We start from the raw sequence: 22723 nt of genomic DNA, 5'->3' as shown, positions 1-22723 counted from the left end.
TAGGAAGAGTGACACGTCTACACAGTGCACAATTTAAAGGTCGAAGGAAGACAATCAAATGCGAGGAGAATTCAGAACACGAGCCTCCACTTTATCGTTTACTGAGCTTTCGATGAAAGTCTAAGTGAAAGACAAATTCACTATCTTCACTTTTTGTTTAAAGAACACTTTTATCACATGTTCTGTACTCTCGATGGTGTTTAGCGGTGCTCTTTTCTACACTCCTGATTTGAGGATCCCCAGCTAAAATATTTTTTTTAAATACAACAAAATTGCAATATATTTAATATTTTTTATGTTTACATTTATATTCACTCATGCCAAAAGCTTGTATTCTCTGCATATATCACAATGTGGAAAGAAGCCCACTCACATTTAGAGGAGATAGTATTTAGGTCAAAGCTAATTCGAAGTGTGTCTCTGGGTGTGTTTGAATTACCGATGTTGTGGTTGACTGAAGGACACGCTCACGGTGCCATAAAAACTGACACGTCATTTTTTGTTCTACATTCGCAGGTTTTAGACTAAAGACAAAAAAAATCGTTGTCATTGTCTGCACCGACAGGGAAGATTAGTATTTAATCTATCGCAATATGTTTTTTAAAAACAAGTTGTTCCAGAAATGAACACTTCCATTAAACTTAAGGCAGACACCTGTTGCTGTCCATAACGACAAATTCTGCATTTGCTAGACATGCGTGTTAACACAGGGCCGGCAGAGCCCTTTCTTTTTCGAGCCGCTTGGACACACCGCTCTGAGACACCTGCGTTCTGTGTGCGCTGAGCCTGCTTACCAAGCAAGTGATGAGAAATGGCTTTTATCTGGTAATTTCTAGTCCAAGGAACTCAATATGCTTTTTATGTTCGACATCTTCGAGGAAAATGGTGAAATCGCAGGTGGAAGAGGAAAATAATCTTTGAGTAGAGGAAAGACGACCATCTCAAGCGTTAACTCATGTCAGGAGGCTAACTTCTGTGACGAGGTGGTGTTTACGGTGATGGACTACTAATCCATTGTGCTCTGCACGCGTGGGTGTGAATTCCATCCTTGTGAAGTTCAGTACAGCAGGAACACTTGGCCCACAAGCAGTGACAGTATCAGAGGTGTCTGCAGTATGTGAGCAGCAATAAAATAACTTGCCGTGGAAGCATGTGTGCCTGCATTAATATAGCTCGAGCAGAAAAAGCAACACAAAGACCAACTTAAAGTCAACAGGACGTTTCCGTAGCTGAAAACACAGCCATGGCGCTCTAGCTGAAGCTTCATCTCACAACGTCAGCACGACTCCGCTGCCAACTGTTGTACCACCGCTGACCGATTGCGCTACTGGAGCTGCACAGCCCGATAGCGTATTTTCGCAGTCCATTCAAACAGTGCTTCTTCCCTAGGCTACATGCCTCAGGAGTTTTTTATATCGGTCAAATATTCATTGGAAAAGGTTTATCGATGCGTGAGGTGGGAACCACACCCGGATTCACTGCTTGGAAGGCAGCTATGTTCACCATTATTGTACCAAACCGCTTATGATGCAAGCTTGTTATTTTGTGTAATACTCATTCAGTTTTTATTTAATTGACCGAGTTAATGTATTTACATATTAAAATCATAAAGCTTCATGTAATTGAAATTACTCACTAAACGACTAACACACTTGCTGTTTAAGTGTTTTGTAATCCCTTTTCTCTGTTAAAGATGTGATATGATGGGATGTAGAGATGTAGAGAAAATATGTAGAGAAAAACGCCTACTAAAAAATGCATTTAATCATTCAAATGTTCAGTAAACCACTGTGCAGTTGTTTTAATTAACATTGGTTATGACAATGTGTTGTTTTTGTCTCATAAAGAGTCTGCTCTTTTATTCCCTCTCACCGGCGTCGGAATAACTTGTTAAATCTTTTCACAGTCCCAATAAAAAATATTTGTCCAGGTTCTAACGAAGTCAAGCATTTGCCTTTGTGCGTTGACATTGCTCGTCTCGAAAGGACATGACATAACAAAGCAATCTGTTTGTTGTTGTTATTCTTTTGGTTACAGCTCTTTCATTCCTTTACATTCTCCTGCAATATTTACAGGCCGGTAAATATTGCACAATTGTCCATCGGCTCAGGACACTCTTAAGCAGTGCTTTTGTTCTATGTGAGGTGGTGTATAAAACGATGTAAAAATAGGCAATACATTTGCTCAGAGTGACACGAAGTTTGAATGTGACTTTTTTTTCCTTATAATTTCTTCATTTCAATAAATTTATCCGGTAATAAAGGAAGAGCAGAAGAGAGGAAGTGTTTGCAGACTTTCTTCATTTGTATTGGTGTTGCTTTTGTGTAAAGAAGCCTCAGGATACACCGTGTGGTCAGTCAGTTTTTCAGTGCATTAAAACAGTACTTCCTACCTTGATCACGAGCTTCTTTTTGGGGAATCACTTTACAATTGAGTAAAGCAAACACACTGACCTCATACCGTGGCAGGATCTTACTTAGTCATTTGGAGATCTGTTTTGCCAAGACAGACGTTAATTATTTCCTGGCCCACACTGTTTCAGAGTGCTGTGATTTCATGTCAAAGCTGAAAAGACAACCCAGTAGCTGACAAACCATTTCAGTGTCTGAATGGAAAGTTGAACTGCGAGACTTAGAAAAACTTCCTTCTGATGCTTTTCAAAGCAACCTGATAAGAGCAGGTCCTTGAAGTTGCTGTTCAAGTAGGTCCTGCTGCCGAAATGCAAATCCCTCCTTCAGCCTGAAGAAGCTGTCTCTACATTACTCATCGCCCAGCAGGCACAGCGAGGATGATGTGGTGCATGTCTGGGCCCAAAGACGGATGCATCACAGGACTTCACTCGGAAGATGCCGAGCTGGAATCCGTGTGAGGAAGATGTATCTGACAGACCTCAGAGAGCTGAGCTGGATCACATCCCTTCTGAATGATATTGCAGTAACACTCCACCACTCCTCTTTGTGTATTTGATATTTTCATTGTGAGTTGAAATATGAAGAGCTCCTTCATTTTTAATTGATAGTTTTAATATCATACATTAGAAATTATAAGCACATAAAAAAAAGTTTGTTGCAAAAAAACCTTTAATAAAATGTATAAAAAATTGTTCCCATCAAAACTGTTACATTCAGAATTTACATCAATGAATGGTTTAATTTCTTATTTCTGAAACATCAAATTGTAGAAAGAAGAAAAGGATGAAAAAATGGGATGTTCAAGCCTTCCTTTTGTAAAACACAAGCTGCAGATACAGACATTGAGGACAGTGTGGAAACAGTGGAGTGATGTGGACTCAGGTCACAGACAGCATCACTGTGGAAACAGTGGAGTGAAGCGGACTCAGGTCACAGACAGTATCAGTGTGGAAACAGTGGAGTGAAGTGGACTCAGGGCACAGACAGTCTCAGTGCTCAGAGTTGTTCTAAGACTGTGTGACTCTGTTGGTGAAGCTCTTCTGTGTCTAGACCCGGAGGAGGAGCTTCTCCCAGACAGCCCTGTCAGTCTCACAGCACCCATCCTCTCCCTGAGACTCGTCCCCAACATCATCGTAGTCAGTCCTGTCAGGGGCAGGGACTCCTTCTTCAGAGGGCAGTGTGGGCAGGACCCTGTCCACTCCAGGGCCAGGGTGGAGGAAACCTGACAGAGAGACACAGACTAAGAGACAGTCAGTGGACAGCTGATGGATGGGGATGACTCTCTTAGATTATATTTTTGGTTTAGAATTGGACCCATGAATTTTTAAGCATGTTTTTTTTAAGTTGTATATTTGTGATTTTAACAACCATTAATTATATAAACAAATAATATTAGACAGGATTACAAAAAAGAATGTTATACTTAAGACATGTGAATATGATTGGTCAGATGAATAAGTTATTGAAAGTATATTATAATCCAAAGCTTTTATAGGAATTCATTTGAATTAAAATTAAAAATGTACCTTTTAGAACAAATTGATGATTACTTCAGATTTTACTTACCAACAATGTACCAGTGTTATAAAACCAGAGTGCGGAAAAGCTTTGACAGTATTGTCTAAAATTAGTCATTCTCTTTGGGTATCTGAAGACCTCTCTCTGGTCAGATTAGTAGGTGATCTCAGGCCTCTAGCAGGGCTGAACAGGACAGGGAAACACTAGGCTGACATGTAGAGTTCAGGACTCCTGGTCAGGGATTGGCTGGACTATAGCCAGAAAACGATACTGAAAGCATCCGATTGGCTGGATGTGACAGTAGCTGTGTTTTGCTGAGACCCTGATCTAAGAGTTTAAATCTTGTGGCAAACAAGACTCTCAATCTGTATTAGCTACTATTGATCCCTGCAGGATAAAGCACAATTTGAGCCACCACTTAGACCTGGTGCCCTCTTGTCTTGGATGAAGTGGCACAGAAATTGATTACTGGGGGTCGTTTTCTCCATCCCTGAACTACCTCATTCACACTGAGACCCCTGGCTGCAGCCCTCTTTACCTGAAGTGGGGTCTCCCTCACTGTCGCCTACATCACTGTATCCAGAGGGTGCCTCATCAGAGAGGAGTCTCCCTGTGAAAAGAAGAGCAGGACAGTAATGGCTCTGTCATTCTGACAAAGACTGGCCTGTCAGAGACCTCTTCTCTTCCAGGTAGTGTTTTTTTCCAATGACTGAGTCTTATTTATAATAACTCACCTGACACAGTGTCTGGGCTCTGGGGCACAGTTTCAGCATCATCATAGTACTCTGGAGCCTCTTCTTTCACAGAGGACATCAGCTCTCCTGAAGCACACAGAGACAATTTTACTGTTAAACATCAGATTTAAAATACAGGGGATCAGGCAACCTGATTATATAATACATTTCAAACCCATTCCATTTTTTTTAATTGAGATGGTGAATGACAACAGTGCAGCCTGTATCAGGACAGAGAGTGCAATGCTGTGAATCCTTGTGAAATATCTGAAGTGGAGCTGGACAATGGCAGCAGAGTAAACAGACTCAGTGTGATATGCTCTGTAGTGCATAGAGAGAGGAGAGAGAGCCAGACTCCCTGGGACTGGTGCAAGGTTTCTCTTTGGGACTGAACTGAAATAACCCACCTGACAAGGCATCTGGACTCTGAGGTATAGTTACAGCATCATCATAGTACTCAGGGGTCACTTCTTTCACAGAGGACATCAGCTCTCCTAAAGCACACAGAGCACAGCTTCACTGTCACTCGTCAGAACACTGAGTTATTTAGAGCACAGGACTGCTGGAGCTCATCAGAGCACACTGATTAACTGAGCATTACACTGGGGATAAAACTCCAGGTTCTAAGTAAAGAAAATCAATTAACCTGATTTCTAGTCCTACTTACTTCTGTAAGAACAATTCCTAGATTTTCAAATAAGACATTGAAGGACAACAGGGCAGAGAAAGGTTGGCTGTACTTGGGCAGAGAGAGTGGTGATGTAGACACTGTGAGAAACTGAAGAGGAGCTGGACACTGGCAGCACAGTGACCCAGACTGGGTATGCAGGGCTGAGATCACTAAGTCAGATCCATGTGACTGGTGCAGAATAACTTAGACTCCATATTCAGAGGCTGAGATCAAAGAGAGAGTAGAGATAATCAGACTCACTAAGATTGGTTTCCCCATGTGACTGGACTGAAGTAACTCACCTGACAAGGCACCTGGGCTTTGAGGTACAGTTACTGCATCATCATAGTACTCTGGGATCTCTTCTTTCAGAGAGGGTATTGACTCTTCTGAACCACACAGAGAGCAGAGAATTTACACTTCAGGACTCTGAGTTACTTTGACCACAGAGCTGCAAAGTTATTGTCAAGTCTAATTCTAAATGTGATTTTAAATGCTGTGTGGTTAAGTATAGTTAAGCCAAGACTGTAGGGTCCCTGATTTAACATGTGATGTGAAAGGTAGTTTTTGCAGCATATTGTTTCCCAGTCATCATTCTGGACCTGAGGCACCATCTCCTTTTCTATGAAAACCAATTAGAGCAGCACCCTGTCTACCACCCCAGTATCGACCAGGTCAAGTGTTGCTCAGCCTCTGTGATCTGCTGGTTAGCGTGAGGCAACACTGAAGAGAAGAGTTTGTAAAGAATAGAACATATTTGGTAAGATTTGTAAGATTCAGGATTTTCTACTCAAGTTTTGTAAATGTCAGCCTGGTTTGGGATGAGAGTGAGTACTGGACTGAAGACCCCCCACTCCTACACTGAGCCCCCTGACTCCACCTCCCCTCACCTGGTACTGGGTCTCCCTCACTGTCCTCCACATCATCGTATCCAGAGGGCAGCTCATCAGAGAGGAATCTTCCTGTGAACAGGAGGGCAGATCAGTAATACCTGCAGTCAGTCAGCACTGTCTCTTACTGGGAGAGACAGGGTGTCAACAGAAACACAGAATTTATGCTAATTTTCTTCACTTACTTTGACAGCAGTTGAGAAAGAAAACTCTACAGGTTTAAAACCAGTATGGTGAGATTTTCTACAAGTGTAAGTACTCAGATCTGTCAAGATTGTAATCCCTCCTCTTAAGGGCGCTTATATAAGCCAGATACTCACACTATTCTGGGTTCTGCATTGGAAGACGGATGCCAGGAGGCCCACCTACCACCAAGTCGCCCTACACCCACGGCTTGAGGGCATGGGCCTCCCATCGGCATCCTGACCAAGCTGAGTCTGGGTCTCAGAGTTCCTGGCCTCGTGATCCTGTTTTATTCCCTGTCCCCCCACCAGATCCAATTCCGGTTCTTAAACCTTGTCTTGTCTTGTCTCGTTGGATTACCCGGCTCTGGACTTTTGAACTTCACCCTGGATTTCCCTTTGGACTCCCTTGGACTTGTACGCCAGGACCACGCCTCCCCAAGGACCAGTGCACAGTCATCACGCCCCACTGTTCGTCAACCTGCCCAGTTTCTCATCGGCTCCTCCCAGTGTCTGTTTCACATATGTCCGGATCCTGACCAACGCATTGTAACAATATCATCCTCAAGTGTGAAGACTAATCACACCTGAAGACTCTCTCCACTCACCTCTCCTGGGGGCCCTGTAGGTTCCCTCTCTGGCCAGTTTGTACTCTATTTCCTCATAGACGGCATCATGATAGGGGGCGAGTGCTCCCTTAGATAGGGCTGTGTGAGGAAACAGACACTCAGGGTTAACATGCAGGGAGTGGAGTACAAGATCAATAATTCACTGCTAAACCTTCTTTGGACATTTGTGCACATAAATGTTATGATTCTTGATTGGCAAATCTCCTCATATCTCCATCTGTAATTGTTGATAATCTTTTTCAAGCTTCAGCTGGATTTCTCTACCCTATTAATAATGTTGAGATCCAGCAAACCTTTAAATTAGACAGGTTCACCTTGATTTTAAATTTTGATTTCTTCCTCAAGTTCAGTATAGAAATCTGAGTTCTATGACAGTGACAGTAATGACCACTAGAGATTAGTTCCTCCCTACCTTTCCTCAGCTTCCTGTTCTGGATCAGCTGCCCAACGAACAGGGCCAGCACCACGAAGAGCAGAGCCCCCAGCAGCAGGAGGGCCAGGGGTGAGACGGACAGGCCCTCGAGCAGCTGTGTCTGGGGTGTTGTCCTGGTGCTGCCTGAGGGAGAGGGAGACAGATCAGGAAATGATCTTCTTTCTCAACCACATAGTGGCAAGAAGCATCTTAGACAACAGTAAAGTTACTGTGAGCTCATCTGGACAGAGATTAGAAACTGGAGGATTTACCTGTTTTCACAGACGAAGTGCTGGTTGAAGCAGGAAGAGCTGTAACACAAGATAAAATGGTTTTGATGAGGAGATTCACAGCAGTTCTTCTATTCTTCTTGACAAAAATGAAACACAGAGAGGCCACGGTTTATAGACAGCAGTACTCCTGAGAATCAGCAGCACCATTTAGACAAACTGAAATGTCTCTTATCCTCTTCTGCCAAACTGTATTACCTGTCGTCACTGGATGGTTTTGAGATCCCCAACCTGAAAAACATAAAAGTGATGGGTTGAGTTTCAGAGAGCAGGAAAGTGTGATGATGGACCCAGAGAATCACATACTGCAGCAATAAAGAGTATTTAATGACCAGAAGCACTCATCTTAATTATTTTTCTAATAGGCAGAGCTTGTGTTGAATTCTTCATTATTATTTACATCAGTATTCCTGTATTGAGAGCAGCCCTGAACACCCTGGGACCTCCAGCTGCTCTTCTGCTGCTCAGACTCACCTGTACAGGTGACCCCAGCATCCTCCTTGTGCCGACAGTCGCTCTGTCCCAGGGGAAGGTGCCAGCAGTCCCACAGGTGGAGCTCACTGCCCCTGCAGTTCACCTCGTCCAGCCAGATGGTGCCACTCCCTGGTCCGAATGAGGCCTCTATTGCTGCGCTCACTGCGTCCCCACAGCCCAGCTGTCTGCAGACCACCTGGGCATCCTGCAGGTCCCAGGAGTCGTCACAGACTGTCCCCCAGGAGCCATTGTGATAAACCTCCACCTTCCCAGAACAGTGACCTCCTCCTCCGACCAGCCTGAGGGGCCAAGAATCTAGAGACCAAAATAAAACTGATTAACAGACACAAACCCAATGAGCCTGAGGGACCTGGAGTCCATAGAACAAAATAACACTGATTGACAGACACAGAGACACAAACCCCACCAGTCTGTGCTCCAATCTATATTCCACCTTCCCGGTTTGACACATCTTATAAACATCAAAGCAAAATACAACTAGGCTACTGTCTGGTTCAGTGCACTGACTGGATTTGTTATTTGTTTTTTTTAAAGTGTACACAGTATCTGTGTATATGGCACACACCTGTGAAACACAATTTAAAACTGATTTAATTTATCAACATATGCACACATTTTTTAAACTCACTTGAACATGTTTCCTGGCCTGAGGCTGTGAAACAGGATTTGAGGCTTTGAGGCACAGACTTCTTCTCGTCAGCTAAAAGAATAAAAACCTTGTTAATTTAAGATTATTATACAGGGCATGATGACATTAATGTGTATTATGTCACAGCATGTTAGCGACAGTTTTGAGTACTCATAATGTCATAATGTCTCCTTTTATCTTTGAAATAAGATATTTATTTACTTTCATTTTTTTAATGTGTTGGATGGATTGTGTATATAACAAATATTAATTGCTACTTGAAAATGCTGTGATTGCCAGCTTATAAAGAGCAATAAAATATGAACACTGTGTGAAAGTCTGAAGAGGTACTTGCATACATACCTTTTGGTAAACTGCTGGATTTAAAGTTTCATGCACTTTGGGATTAGGGATTAGAAATACTGGAATTCAGTTTACAAGTCTGAAAAAACTAACATTCAGCACCTTTGATAAGTGATGACTCACCTTATTTTTTATTAGCAGATTGTTCAGTCTCAGAAGTGGGAAATAATCAGTAATGGGCAAGGCTAAACAGGCATTATGTGACTCAAGATAAACACCATAAATACAGAACATTATTTACTAGGGATAAGCAATATAAAATCAGCAAGACAATCACTTTTCCAAGTACTGGTATTGCTCTCTGGCAACAGCTACCTGTTGTGTACCTGTTGTGTACAGATCAAACATTTTGGCATTCCTTTTTCTTCCATGAAGAAATTTAAAATTCTCTTGAACCACAAAGTATTTTGCCTGTTTTTGTTTTGATAATAATGACAAGCATGTTAGTCACAAACATCATTTTTAGATTGCAATAAAAGCTACTAGGAGCAGTGTTTGTGAAACCAATCAATCATTGACATGTTTAGGTATCAATGTTTTCCCCACCCGAAGACAGATTTATGTCAAATTAGCTTGTGGCCATCCCATCATAATCCTGACCTTCAGTGTCTTACTGTCCAACACAGACTGTGGTCAAATATGTTGAACTACACTCTGGGCTGTTTGTTTCATTTATCAGTTATGATCTCCTTCCCCTTCACCCTCTTCTTCATACACACACACATCCAGCCCCTGCCGACCCTCAGACAGGTGGAAGACAGAGTCCTTACCTGAGCAGGTGATCAGAGCCACTTCAGAGTCTGTGCACTGGTTCTGATTCCAGGCAGAGGAGGGGCAGTGCCACAGCGTGGAGTCGTGAGGGCGGCATTTAAATTCATCGAGCCAGTGAGGAGCGGAGTACCGTCTGGGGCGAGATTCAACAACACGCCCACTCTTCCCACAGTTCAGCTCCTGACAGATCAGACTCACTGTGTCCTCACTCATGCTATTCCAGCACACGTTGCCCCAGGTGCCATTGTAGAAAACCTCCAGCTGACCAGAACAGCCCTCGGCCAGTCTCAGCTCCTTGAACTCTGGGGACACACAAGTGGACAGACTGAGAGAACCCTGCTCTGAACTGACACAGACTTCTAGATTAAAGACCTCAGATAGAAACAGCGTGTCTGATAACTACTGTGACATTAGATAATTGCATTATCTTTTTTCCCCAAATCATATTAATGTAATGGAATTCTGTTTTTCAAAAGAAAATAATACAATCTTGACATTTTTAAAATCAATGTCAACATTCAGTAAATTACAATCCAGATTGAGAATATTTGGATTATTATGTCAAGCACTATTACAGTAAAACTTATTTTCTTGTCTTGAACAGGGGATACTGTGCTTGCTCCTGGCAGTATAAGAACACAGTCCTGGTGTAACTGGAGTCCTGTACCTGAACACACCACTCCGACATCCTCCTTGTGTCCACAGTCATGCTGTCCCCACCCTGCTGAGGGACACTCCCACAGAGACGACTCGTTCCCCAGACAGCCCACCTCGTCCAGCCAGATGTGTCCAGTTCCCTGGCTGAAGGAGGCTGGCACTGGGGCACTGAGGGCCGTCCCACACTGGAGCTGCCTGCACACCACCTGAGAGTCTGCCAGGTCCCAGGAGTCATCGCAGACTGTCCCCCAGGAGCCATTGTGATAAACCTCCAGCCTCCCAGCACAGTCACCTCCTGTCCCAACAAGCCTGAGGGACAGCTGGTCTAGGAGCAGAGAGTTAGAGGTCAGTGCAGTTCTAAGAGACCACAATGATGACATCTAAAGGAAGAGAATCTGCTGTTAAAAGCTGAACATCAGCTCAGGCCACTGGGGACAGCAGACACATTACAATTACAGTGTTTCCTGACTTTTGGATAATTTAACCTACTTTAACTACCTAAAAGACTTCATGTTGATCATCAGAACTATACCATATATGTTAATGTTGTGTGTGACCACAGTTTGGCACAGAGACAATAGCTCCACAGGTGATAAACTCCAGTATTCAGGTAGATGTGTTTGCTGTAGATCCCAAAATCCAAGACTGTGTGTGTGAGATGCAGACAAAACTGCACACACATACACATGCTGCCTCACAGATGCATCTGGGATTGAGCTCAGCAACAGAGACATCAACACGCACTGAGAACCTTGGAGATAAAAAACAGGGGCTAATTCATACCTGGTGTTTTGGAAGAAGGAACAGCTGAAGAAGGGAAACCTGTGAAACAAACAGAGAGAAATCAGACTGTGAGCTGTGTGTGAGAGGAGCAATTTAGCACCAGAAACGAAACTACAATTAAAACAGCACTGAATAGTCCTTAATCTCTTTTTACCTGCTCCAGGTGAATTTCTGGTCATATTTGAGTCTGTAAAAGAGAAGGAAGGAGCTCATTTCTGTCCACAGAAGCAATGTTTCACAAGTGGAGTGTCAGCTGTGTGTGGGGCTCAGCTGTACATAACATCTTTAAACCCTGACTTTCTGAGACTCACTTTCTTTCCAGGCTCCTGTTTAATTGGGCTCTATTAATTAAACTAATTAAGCATGTCCGATATTAATTACAGATTACAGAGGTCCAGGACTTTCTTTAATCTTTTAGGACCATCAGTGATATCAATATAAATATAAAACTGATTTTTAGTCCTCAGTGTATTTGTGTATCTAACCATCAGAAAGAAAATGACAACCTAATAACCCCTTGAGGGAATATTTGAGATAGATATGACATGTTAAAAACACACTCATGTTTTAAGGTTGTGTGTTTTCATCTTTGCATCTCTTACATAACTGGCAGTGTGTAACAGAGCAGATATTCAGTCAATCATGAAAACAGTGTGCTTCTGTGTGTAAGCAGAGGGAGTGTCACTGTGTTTTAAATACACGATTCTCACCAGAGCAGATGACTCCTGCGTCCTGTCCATGAGAGCACCCTGCTCTCCCCCATGTAGAGACAGCACAGTGTGAGAGACGGCTCTCATTGCCCCGGCACTCAAACACATCTGCCCTTACTGGTCCACTGCCCTGTCCAAACCAGGCCTGTCCTGGAGCTGCTACAGCCTTCCCACAGCCCAGCTGCTGGCAGAGAACACTGGTATCTCTCAGGTCCCAGTACAGGTCACACACTGTCCCCCAGTCCCTGAAGAGCCACTGTAACTCCACTCGGCCAGAGCAGGAGTCAGAGCCATTCACCAGCCTGAACCCTGTGTATCCTGCAGACAGGACAGGGGAGAGAGCAGAGACACAGCTTCACAACATAACAACCAGCAATTACCCTCAATGCCATCTTCAAGTATACTTACAATACTGAGCTTTAAATTACTGTCATATAAGTATCTCACTAACATGTTACTGTTCAATCCAATTCAATCTGAAATACTTTATTCATCAGCAAGTCTGGTAATTTATGGTTTAATTAAGTTACTGTTGATCAGAAGATCATCGTATTGAGTTTTCATGGTTAAACACCAATCCCCAGTATTGAATCAGAGCTATAGCAACACTTATTTGTTTCTCTTCTAAGCTTCAGTTTTGAGCTCCATTAAAAACAAAATGAAATAAATTATCCTCCTCTTACCAAAACACTGCAGTCCCACATCGTTCTCATGGGTGCAGCTCTGTGTCTTTGTGGAGGACTTTGGACAGAAGAACAGGTGCGATTCACTTCCCTGGCACTGGAGCTCCTCTGTCCAGACCTGTCCCTCCCCCTTCCCGAAATGAGCCCCCTTCAGCACCTGTGAGGGAACCCCACAGTCCAGCTCTCGACAGACAACTTCTGCATCCTGCCAGTCAAAGTCAGAGTCACACACTGAGCCCCAGGTCTCTCCGTGCTGCACTTCCAGTCTCCCAGAGCAGAAATCACTGCCTCCAACCACTCTGACCCCTCGATGAGCTGGAATTTCAGAACAATAACAGAGATCACTGTCCCTGACCTTTCTGACAACTCAATGAGGTGGAATATCAGAATAATAACAGAGATCACTGCCCCTGACCAGTCTGACCCCTCAATGATCTGGAATATCAGAACAATAACAGAGATCACTGTCCCTGACCACTCGATATGCTTGAATATAAGAAAAGATAGGAAAAGAGAGCAGTAATAGAGAGTGAGTATTCATTATTTGAACAAAATTGTGAGGAATTCTAAAGAATACTAAAACTATACACTGTTTTGGAATTTTGGGAAATTGGTCAGCCAAAAATTAATCTGTAAATTATCAAGCACACATTCACTGCAGATCAAGTCACTGTCACAGAAACACTGAGAGATCAATGAAAAATAATTAAAATGACCAGAACCTCTGGACACCCCACTGTGTCATAGGGGCTGACATCCTAGAACTCTGGGCTTCAAAGTGGGAATTTTGGTTGTGAAACACAAGTGATTGACCTGCAGATATCTGAGACCCTGAACCAAGATGAAGAACACATTCTACCCCAAAGCAGAAATGAACACTTACATATAAAAAATAAAGGGAATTGGATTCAAAAATTGTAAATTATTTTTAATAAAGTTGTTTTAGACATCACATCCAAAGTGGTGCAGAGGTTATAGAAAACCAAGCCTAACACACCCAGGTAGTGCCTGACCAGCCCCCTGACAAAAACTCTAAACAGGACTGTCACAACCAGGCACTACTGGGGCAGAGCTGTCTGACCTGGGCACTGACAGATACACTGGACAAGACCAGGACTGTCACAGCCTGGCACTGCTGGAGCAGGACTGTCTGACCTGGGCGCTGACACACACTCTGGACAAGACCAGGACTGTCACATGCTGGCACTGCTGGAGCAGGACTGTCTGACCTGGGCACTGACAGACACTCTGGACAAGACAAGGACTGTCACAGCCTGGAACTGCTGGAGCAGGACTGTCTGACCTGGGGACTGACACACACTCTGGACAAGACCAGAACTGTTACAGCCTAGCACTGCTGGAGCAGGACTGTCTGACCTGGGGACTGACAGACACTCTGGACAAGACCAGGACTGTTACAGCCTGGCACTGCTGGAGCAGGACTGTCTGACCTGGGGACTGACATTTGTTATTATTCTAGTTAAATTATTCTGTTTAAAAGATATTCAGCAACCAAACCGTTGAGTGTCATTGATTACATTCTTCCTCTTTTTAGTGTACTGAACACAATTTATCAGTAAAAATGACATTATAAGTTTAAGAACCCAACAAAAACAAGTATCAGTTATATTTCATGTAAACACAATTGTGCTCTGTTGATAATTATGATACTAATTGAAGGAAATTGTGAAATTCGTAATCATATATGTTATCATATTTATTTAAACATTTTAGGTAAACAGGAAATGGCTCATCCTACCTGAGCAAATCACTCCTGAATCTTCAGAATGATAGCACCCTCTATTTACTGATCTTATTATATTTGAGAAAATACATATTTTAAACAGTTTAAGTCAAGTTAAATAAGCTTGCCATACCTGAGCAAATGATGCCCGAATCTTCATAATGACCACAGGCTGAATTTGCTGATGTTGGAGAGCCACAGGCCTTCACTGCAGCCTCTGAGCCTCTACAGCTCAAATGCCAGATGTTTCCAGTCCCTGCTCCAAAGTGAGCTCCTCCTGGTGCTGAAACAGCTGATCCACAGCCCAGCTGTCTGCACACCACTGCAGCAGCATCCAAATTCCAGCGATCATCACACACTGTCCCCCACTGTCCCTCGTGATACACCTCCACTCTCCCCTCACAGGGACTGGCACCATTCACCAGCCTCACATCAGCACTGCCTGCAGAGAGAGGGGAGGGTTTTAACTCTAGTCTCCATGTTTGTTGAACAGTTAATACAATAATACATTCAGTAATACATTAGTTCCTCAGTCAAAAAACATACTCAACCAAAAAAAGAGGAAAATAATTTTCTAAGCTTTTCTTTATATATTCAGTACCTACAGATTACTTACAGTAAATGTCAGATTCATTCTCAAATTCCCATTTCACCTCACAAAAAACAATACCCACCTTTTGAAAAATGTTCGACTTATGAATCAATCAATAAAAACTAAATAACACCGAATCTAGAAGAAATCAGTACCTAGAATATTACTACAATGTGACAAGAAAAAGCCAGTTTTCCCTATTTTTACAGCTCTTCAAGGTATCCAAAAGGAAATTTGCAATTTTCACTCTTTCTTTTTTTGCACTTTACAACAAACATGCACACAGTATCATTAAACAAAGTGACAACATGGAGAAAAGGTCATTTAGAACAGAGAAGAGAAGCTGCAGTCTTGAATTATGAATCAGTGCAATACAGTCTCTCTACTCTGACACAATAGACATGAGTCTGTCAAACGAGACTGAAACAGCCATAGAAAAGACTCATCCACTTTCCACTGGATGTAGATCACTCACTTTTTACTGGAGATCAACCACTATCTACTGGATAGCACTCAGTCAACATTGTAGATCACCCACTCTACACCAGAGGTTACCCACTCTTCACTCTCAGTGTAGATCATTCACTTTCCACTGTGGATCACACAGTCTACAGCAGAGACTGTCTACTGACTGTAAAGACTACATGACTTCAGAGGGCTTTGACTTGTGTGTGTGTTTTCAAAGCTATGGTCATTACAATAGTTAGTGGCTTCAACGACTGTGGTTCTAAGTTTCTGGATGCTTTGGTCACTATTGTTGGTGGAGGCTGTAATGACTGTGTTCATGGAAGTTAATGACAGTTTCCCCGTGTTTCTGAGAGGTGTCATTACTACATTGGACAGTAGCTTTACTATATTTCTGATTTTCCGGGTGCTGTGGTGACTGTGATGGTTACTGACTTTAATGACTGTATGACTTCAGAGGGCTTGGACTTGCATGCACAGTGAATATCAAAAGTCTATACACCCTTATTGAAATTTCAGATCTTGTTGATGTAAAGGCTGAAATCAAGACAAATCATGTCAGACCTTTTATCACCTTTAATAATATCTTGTAATCAAAAATATTTAAGTGCAAAACAAATGGATTATTTTTAAGAAAAATAATTAAAATGAAAATATTCAGTATAGTGGTCAAGAAGTAGTCAGTGTCTGCAATGACTTTGTTCCTGGGATTCTGGGACCTATGGTCACTGCAGTGGAGGGTGTATGACTTCAGATAAGTAATTTGTGTCTGTGTGTTTCTGAAGGCTGTGGTCACTACAGTGGACAGTGTTTTTAATGACTGGGACTCTGGGAGCTACTTTCACTGTAGAGGAAAGTAACTGCAATGACTGCATGACTTCAGAGGGTTCGGACATATGTTTCTGGGAGCTCTGGCCACTATAATGCATCATGCCTGGAATGACTGACACATCAGAGGTCTGGGGTCACTGCAGTGGTGGGTGTTTTACAGGTGCTTTACATGTTGTTCTAAAATGTACAGTATGTTAAGGGTATATTCTCATTGTCTCTTTCTAGCCTTTACCTGTCAACATATATATTTAACACACGTTTGACTTATTAAATTATATTGAAGCACATTATTTTTCACAAATACAGGATAGGTTTAACACAGACACAGATACTGACACTTATTATATTATTGTGGTGTCCTGAGAAACTGCTCAAAACTCAACTGCTGGGTTATGAATCTCTAAGTGCTTGCCTATTTAATATTTCTTAGTTTATGTGTTATTGTGTGATAAAGTAATAATTAATTTAATTTGTATTACCCATACTTAAATATGTGTATTTGATTATATACCTCCAATAAACCAATAAACATCTTATTAAACCTTCACAATATACAAAAAATATTCCATCATTTTGTAACTAAGACAACAACTAAGAACATAAAAGAAATAATTTGGTTGTGAAGTAGCACTCAAATCCTGTATAAACATAACACGACTTCTTATAGTTTTTAAATTCTTGTTGTAATGTCACAATGTCCTTTAGCTGTTAAATTATTGCTGTTACACCTCAGTCAATATTTCCCAATAATAATAATAATAATAATAATTCTCACAATTGATCTTAAATTCTGCATTTTCTGTTTGATAAAGCAATACAGAATGTAACCATTATCGGCCTGTCCTGCTCAATGTCAAAACACAGCAAACTTGGTCTATAGGAACCAGATAATGATAACATCAATTTTATTTTAACACTTTAAAAACTACAAGAGCCAATTGTCCTATGGCTTCAGTGTTTTACATTTTCAGAACCCAATTGTATCTCTTTAAAATGCAGATAGGTAACCCATAATTACCTATCATAATGGAACACCATTTCTTATAACACCAAAATTAAATACATGGTTTTACTGTAACTGAGTCTCGCAGGGCTTAATGACAGAAACCTGGACTGTCTGAACACACAAGCGATACAGTGGCACCATTAAAAATCCAGTGTAAACTTACTGTATACCTATTAATACATTAGTATTTAATAATAAAATACCAGTGTCTCAATAATCCTCCTGTTAGTTAATAACACGCTTATCACTATGAATACATCAGTATGTAACAATTAATTGTCAGTCTATCAGACTCAATAATACTTTGGTCTATAATTACACATATTTCTATTAATACATCACTCTGTAATAATAAAATATTAGTCTCAATAAAATTCCAGTCTTTAATAACACAATTCTATTAATACATCAGACTGTAATAATAATTGTGTCTCAGAAATGTACTAGTATTTAACAATACACTTACCTCTATTAATGCATCAGGCTTTTAATTATTTCTATGAATACACCATTCCCTAATAATAAAATGTCAGTCTCAATAATACTTCAGTCATTAATAACACACTGATTTCTATTCATACATTAGTCTGTAATAACAAAATAATAAATATTGATTTTAATTAATAAAATAACAATAAAAATACTTACTAAAATAAAATCACTGTGCTCGTTATTTTCAAATCACAATATTATATTATTATAGATACTTTTTTGTCTTCATTTTTTTCTATGTCTAAGAAATAGCTTACATTTTTTTTATGGTGACAGATTAGGAGTTGTAAATACTTATATAGATAGTATATATATTTTATATATCAAATATTTTAGAAAGTATCAATAAAGTCCGATGATAACCAGCCTCTGCTATAGATTGATAACTTGTAAGTAACAGAACCCAGTCCTGTATCCCTAACCCTGTCCTCAGGGTGTGTAATAGCTTAGGAATGTTTATAACACTGATGGCAACATCTTAAAATAATGTTTACAGACAATTATACAGTAGATATCAACTGAAGTGTGAGCTATAAGGAATTATTTTATTAGTACTGCTTTTTGAAAAAAATGAAAATTGTTCAGGCAATTTTTTATTATTCACATACTCAGAAATAAACAATTATGACAATTTTGTTACACAGAAAGCTTAATTTTAAAAAGAATGTTAACATTTTTCAACCCAAGCTCGTTTTCAATTTAGATTTGTGTTTTTCATTTAAAACTTTGTTTTATGTCAGAAAATCAGATGATATAAAATTATTATTAATGAATTAGCTTTTGAACACTAGCAATTAATTCTTCCTGACTCATAGAACCCCTAAAATGCAGTTATAATAAATTTGGACAAATACCCAGAAACCTGAATTTAAAATAAAACATTAACATATCTAAGCCTATATTTTTCTAAAGAAGTTATAATAGAACATAAATATTTTTCAAGCCAATCTCATTTCAAAATACTTTTTTATCCTTTTTTCATCCAAACTTTAATTTCAGTTGTTGTGTGTCTAGACAGAAGAAGACTCAACACTTACTGGCTGAGCTGTGCAGCACCAGGACAGCGAGAGAGAAGATGGACAGGCAGCTCTCCATTTTCATCAAGACAGAGCGCTGTCTTCACCCCTGAGCCCACAGGGCAACTGAGCTGCTGCTCCGCACCCCGGAGCCCCAGTAACAACACAGCCCCCCGCCCCGCCAATCACACACAGCACTGCCTTTTCAGACTGACAGCAGGAACCTCTCACACAGGCGGGACGCCAATCACACAGGGCCCTTTCAGTCTTCTCCATATATATCAGAGACACATCACTGTTTCCTCTCCCTGAAGACACTCCCAGCAGCGTGGAGGAGAGGAGAGACAGGAGCAGCTCTGTGTCTCACTGGAGGAAACACAGATACAGATACAGACAGCAGGGCTGCAGGTGCTGCAGGGCCAGGAAGAGATCAGATATTAAACTAAAAAAATTGTAGACAAGTATTATATTTTTAAATTAGTATCAAGATAATTAATTATGTATATACGGTCTTGTAATTCTTGCTGTCTGTATCAGGAAGTGTCTAGTGACTGGTGTCCAGAATGTGGTCCTGTCCTGCTGTCTGTGTCAGGCAGTGTCCAGTGACTGGTGTCCTGAATATGGTCCTGTGTGCCTTGCTGTCTGTGTTAGGCAGTGTCCAGTGACTAGTGTCCTGCAGTGAGTCACAGAGTTGTCGTGTCTCCAGACAGTAATGTCTTCTGGTCATGGTCAAGGGCAGTGTGAGGAGAGCCTGTGATCAAGGTGGCAGTGAGGTCATTCAGGTCAGCACAGGAATACAGAGACAAGGTGGACTGACTAAGAACTGGCTGTCCTGTGACTGTGATCAATAATTTAAATGAAAAAAAAAGCCCAGCAGTGATTGTCCCCTCTGTACTGAGCCTGATGGATAGCAGCTCTTCCAGTTGAGTCCCTCAGACCCTGAGTCTGTCTTTGTGCATCTCCAGTCCACACAGATGTTCCAGCCACTCCAGCTGTGGCCCCAGTGTCTCTCTGTGTGGAGCTGACTGTGAGACTGAGACTCTCTAACAGCACAGTGGAGCTGAACTGATACTGATACACCCCCAGGCTGAACAGAGTGAGGACTCAGGTCACTTCCTCCTCCTTATTCTTATAGGTAGTAGAAGCAGTAGCAGTAGGAGGAGCAGTAAAATATTAATAGTAGGTATTAATAGTAATAGTGGGTAGCAGCAATATCAGTGGCAGCACTAGTAGTAGCTGTAGTAACAGTAGTAGAAGCATTAGCAGTAGTAACAGTAGTAGTATTGGTAGTTATGCTATATTTTAACTCTTTAGTTCAACAATATAGCGTATGTGTTGCAGCTTCAGCAGAAGAGTAGGAGACAGTTTCAAAGTTGGAAAAACAGCTAAATGAAAAATCAGTCCTTGTTACAACACCCAGCGAGAACACAGCCCACCTCCTCCTTATTAATAGTAGTAGAAGTAGCAGTGGCAGCAGTAGTAACAGTAACAGTAGTACCTGCAGCAGTAGCAACAGTAGTACTAGTAGCTTTAGTAGCATTAGTAGTAGCAGTAAAATATTACTAGTTGCACTTGTATCAGTAGCAGCGATAGTAGGAGCTGTGATTTAAGGCACCAATTAAAACAATTCCTACAATGACATGACAACATATTTTTAGAAAGGGACATATTATCTTCAGTAAAACTGCACTATCTCTTCACTTCCATGTCTTTAGGAAATGGGCCTGTTTCGTCAGAGCTTTACCGGAACTGCAGGTCAGACTCTGCAGTGAGTCTGTGGTTTGTTCTGTGATGTGCAGTGCAGTGTGATGAGGCAGCTGAGAGCTGAACTGTACAGGAAGACACACAGGAGAGTCCAGTGTTCAGAGCTCTAGTGCTGTACAGAGACACACACAGGGACTCCAGTCAGAGCTCTATTACTGTACAGTGAGGCACACAGGGGATCCCAGTGTTCAGAGCACTACAGGGTGACAGGTCTTCTCCCTACACAGCTGTCTCAGTGTCTCTCAGGGCTGAACAGGACGGGCTGTTCTTATCAGAATGGAGGCTGACTCTCAGAGCTCCAGTGTCAATATGAGGAGAAGCTCTCAGACCTGACTGCTGCCAGAGCCTCTGAGCCTGAGTGGCCATGAGCCCTGAGCTCCTCAGCAGCTGAGAAAAGCCTCCTGTCTCCTGTGGTCACAGTGTGGTTGAACACCTGCACTTTCTGCTCCTTCTCCCTCTCTCCACCTTCCTGTCTCTCTCACTGTGTGTGCTCTTATCTATCCATCTCTCTTTCTCCTCTTCTCTCACTCTGACAATCTGTGCAGAGTATCTGAAGGGGATGTAACATCACTTGGCAAAAGAAAAAAAATTCTCAGAAGCAGAATAAATAAAAAAAAAAACTCTTCACAGTCAGATTCACAGCTCAGACTCACACACAGAGCTCTGGGTCCCTCAGTACTTTACCCAGACTCCTTCCTCTTGAACAGACAAAATACACATCTCCCCCTTTTCTCTTTCCTCCCAGCCCTCTTAAGAGACAGAGAAGAGCTCCTGGTTCTCCTCTCTGTGAACTGGGCTCAGAGGTCACTGATCTGGCAGCTGTGGGATCTGTTCCAGGGCAGAAGCAAGAAGCTTCTCTTAACCCTTTCCAGGACCTCCAGTATTACTGTCCTGATTCACTGTCTTTACTGTAAGTCAGCCTCCAATCCTCTGTCAGAAGTGTTTGACTGACAATTGAGCAATATGTGATTATCTTTTATTATTATTTTTACTGATTTAATGAACAGCAGTATTGCCACTGTTATAAGTGTATTATGATTCTCAGCCGCAGCAGACTGATGGTCGAGTCTACAATAGTGACCAGTTGACCAGTCTGTAGCTCTGAGCAGTGGGACTCAGATCACACAGAAGACCTGTCTGTGTGTGATTCCAGACCAGCCCTGGAATTCAGTATCTCCCACACGTCTCTCACAGAGAGTCTTATAAATACACAGTTAAACAGAGTCTGATAACAGTTACATAGTTAATTCAATCATCAAACCGCCTGAGGAGCTGAGAGCTCGAATGGAAATAAAACCAGGAGATGCACTTGAACTTCCAGGATCTGATCTTCTAGGATTATATTCTGTGGAGATTCGTGTAAAATGCTTAAAAGCGCTGATTACAGGCACTTGTGCTATTTCTCGTCTGCTCTACGGCAGTACGCTATACAACGTATTAGTCTGTAAAGTAAACTATATATTTTTTCTGTTAAATGAATTTAATTCCTCGGTTTGTCGCTCTCCTTCTCCAACTGTTATACAGTAAATCACTTCTCTTCACAGCCCGGTGTGTTTTTTTTTGGAGATGTTATATTTGTAAGAAAAGCCCCCCGGGCTCCGGACAGGAGTCTCCTCCAGCGGAGACGCGCTCTGCTCTGTCAGAAAGAGCGCTGTGACGTCACAGACACCGGCCAGAGCGCCGGGATCAGAGAGCGAGACCGCGGGAGGAGCACTGAGAGCACGGAGGAGAGATATTGATCACTTATCTATCGACAACCAATTAATTCAACTGACGAACTGTAAAATAATCGATTAACTTCACCGATTGGTGAGTACTGATTCTTTTCTTTCTTTAAATTCTTTAAATATCTAGAAAACAGTCAATACAGACTGTATCGATCAAATACCACAGTGCGTTTAGTGTTCATAATGTTCAATCCCAAATTAAAGAATGATTATTCAAATGATTGTTTAGAAATTGTATTCTAGAGCTTGAAAATTATATT

At 41.7% G+C, this 22723-nt stretch overlaps 2 protein-coding genes across 2 annotated transcripts in view; one reads left to right on the top strand and one right to left on the bottom strand.

The window, feature by feature from the left end:
* The window catches only part of LOC138242797 (zinc finger protein 271-like), a 683123-nt gene that overhangs the window by 471623 nt on the left and 188777 nt on the right, over positions 1–22723 (top strand). The gene's annotated exons all lie outside the window — the stretch shown is intronic.
* Positions 3075–14902, bottom strand: LOC102696813 (antigen WC1.1-like). Its single transcript, XM_069198340.1, has 18 exons — positions 14704–14902; positions 12827–13141; positions 12144–12461; positions 11588–11620; positions 11434–11472; positions 10661–10975; positions 9993–10295; positions 8860–8931; positions 8211–8525; positions 7935–7967; positions 7719–7757; positions 7447–7590; positions 7014–7112; positions 6224–6295; positions 5071–5157; positions 4664–4750; positions 4468–4539; positions 3075–3633 (listed from the first exon to the last, which is right to left on the bottom strand). The coding sequence occupies exons 4-18, from the start codon at positions 11610–11612 to the stop codon at positions 3458–3460; spliced, it is 1878 nt and encodes a 625-aa protein (XP_069054441.1). The 5' UTR covers positions 11613–11620; positions 12144–12461; positions 12827–13141; positions 14704–14902; the 3' UTR covers positions 3075–3457.

The sequence above is a fragment of the Lepisosteus oculatus genome, chromosome 14 (genome assembly GCF_040954835.1).
Source record: "Lepisosteus oculatus isolate fLepOcu1 chromosome 14, fLepOcu1.hap2, whole genome shotgun sequence".
Lineage (NCBI taxonomy): Eukaryota > Metazoa > Chordata > Actinopteri > Semionotiformes > Lepisosteidae > Lepisosteus > Lepisosteus oculatus.
The sequence above is the reverse complement of the archived record's forward strand: the minus strand, read 5'-3'. Positions and strand labels throughout refer to the sequence as shown.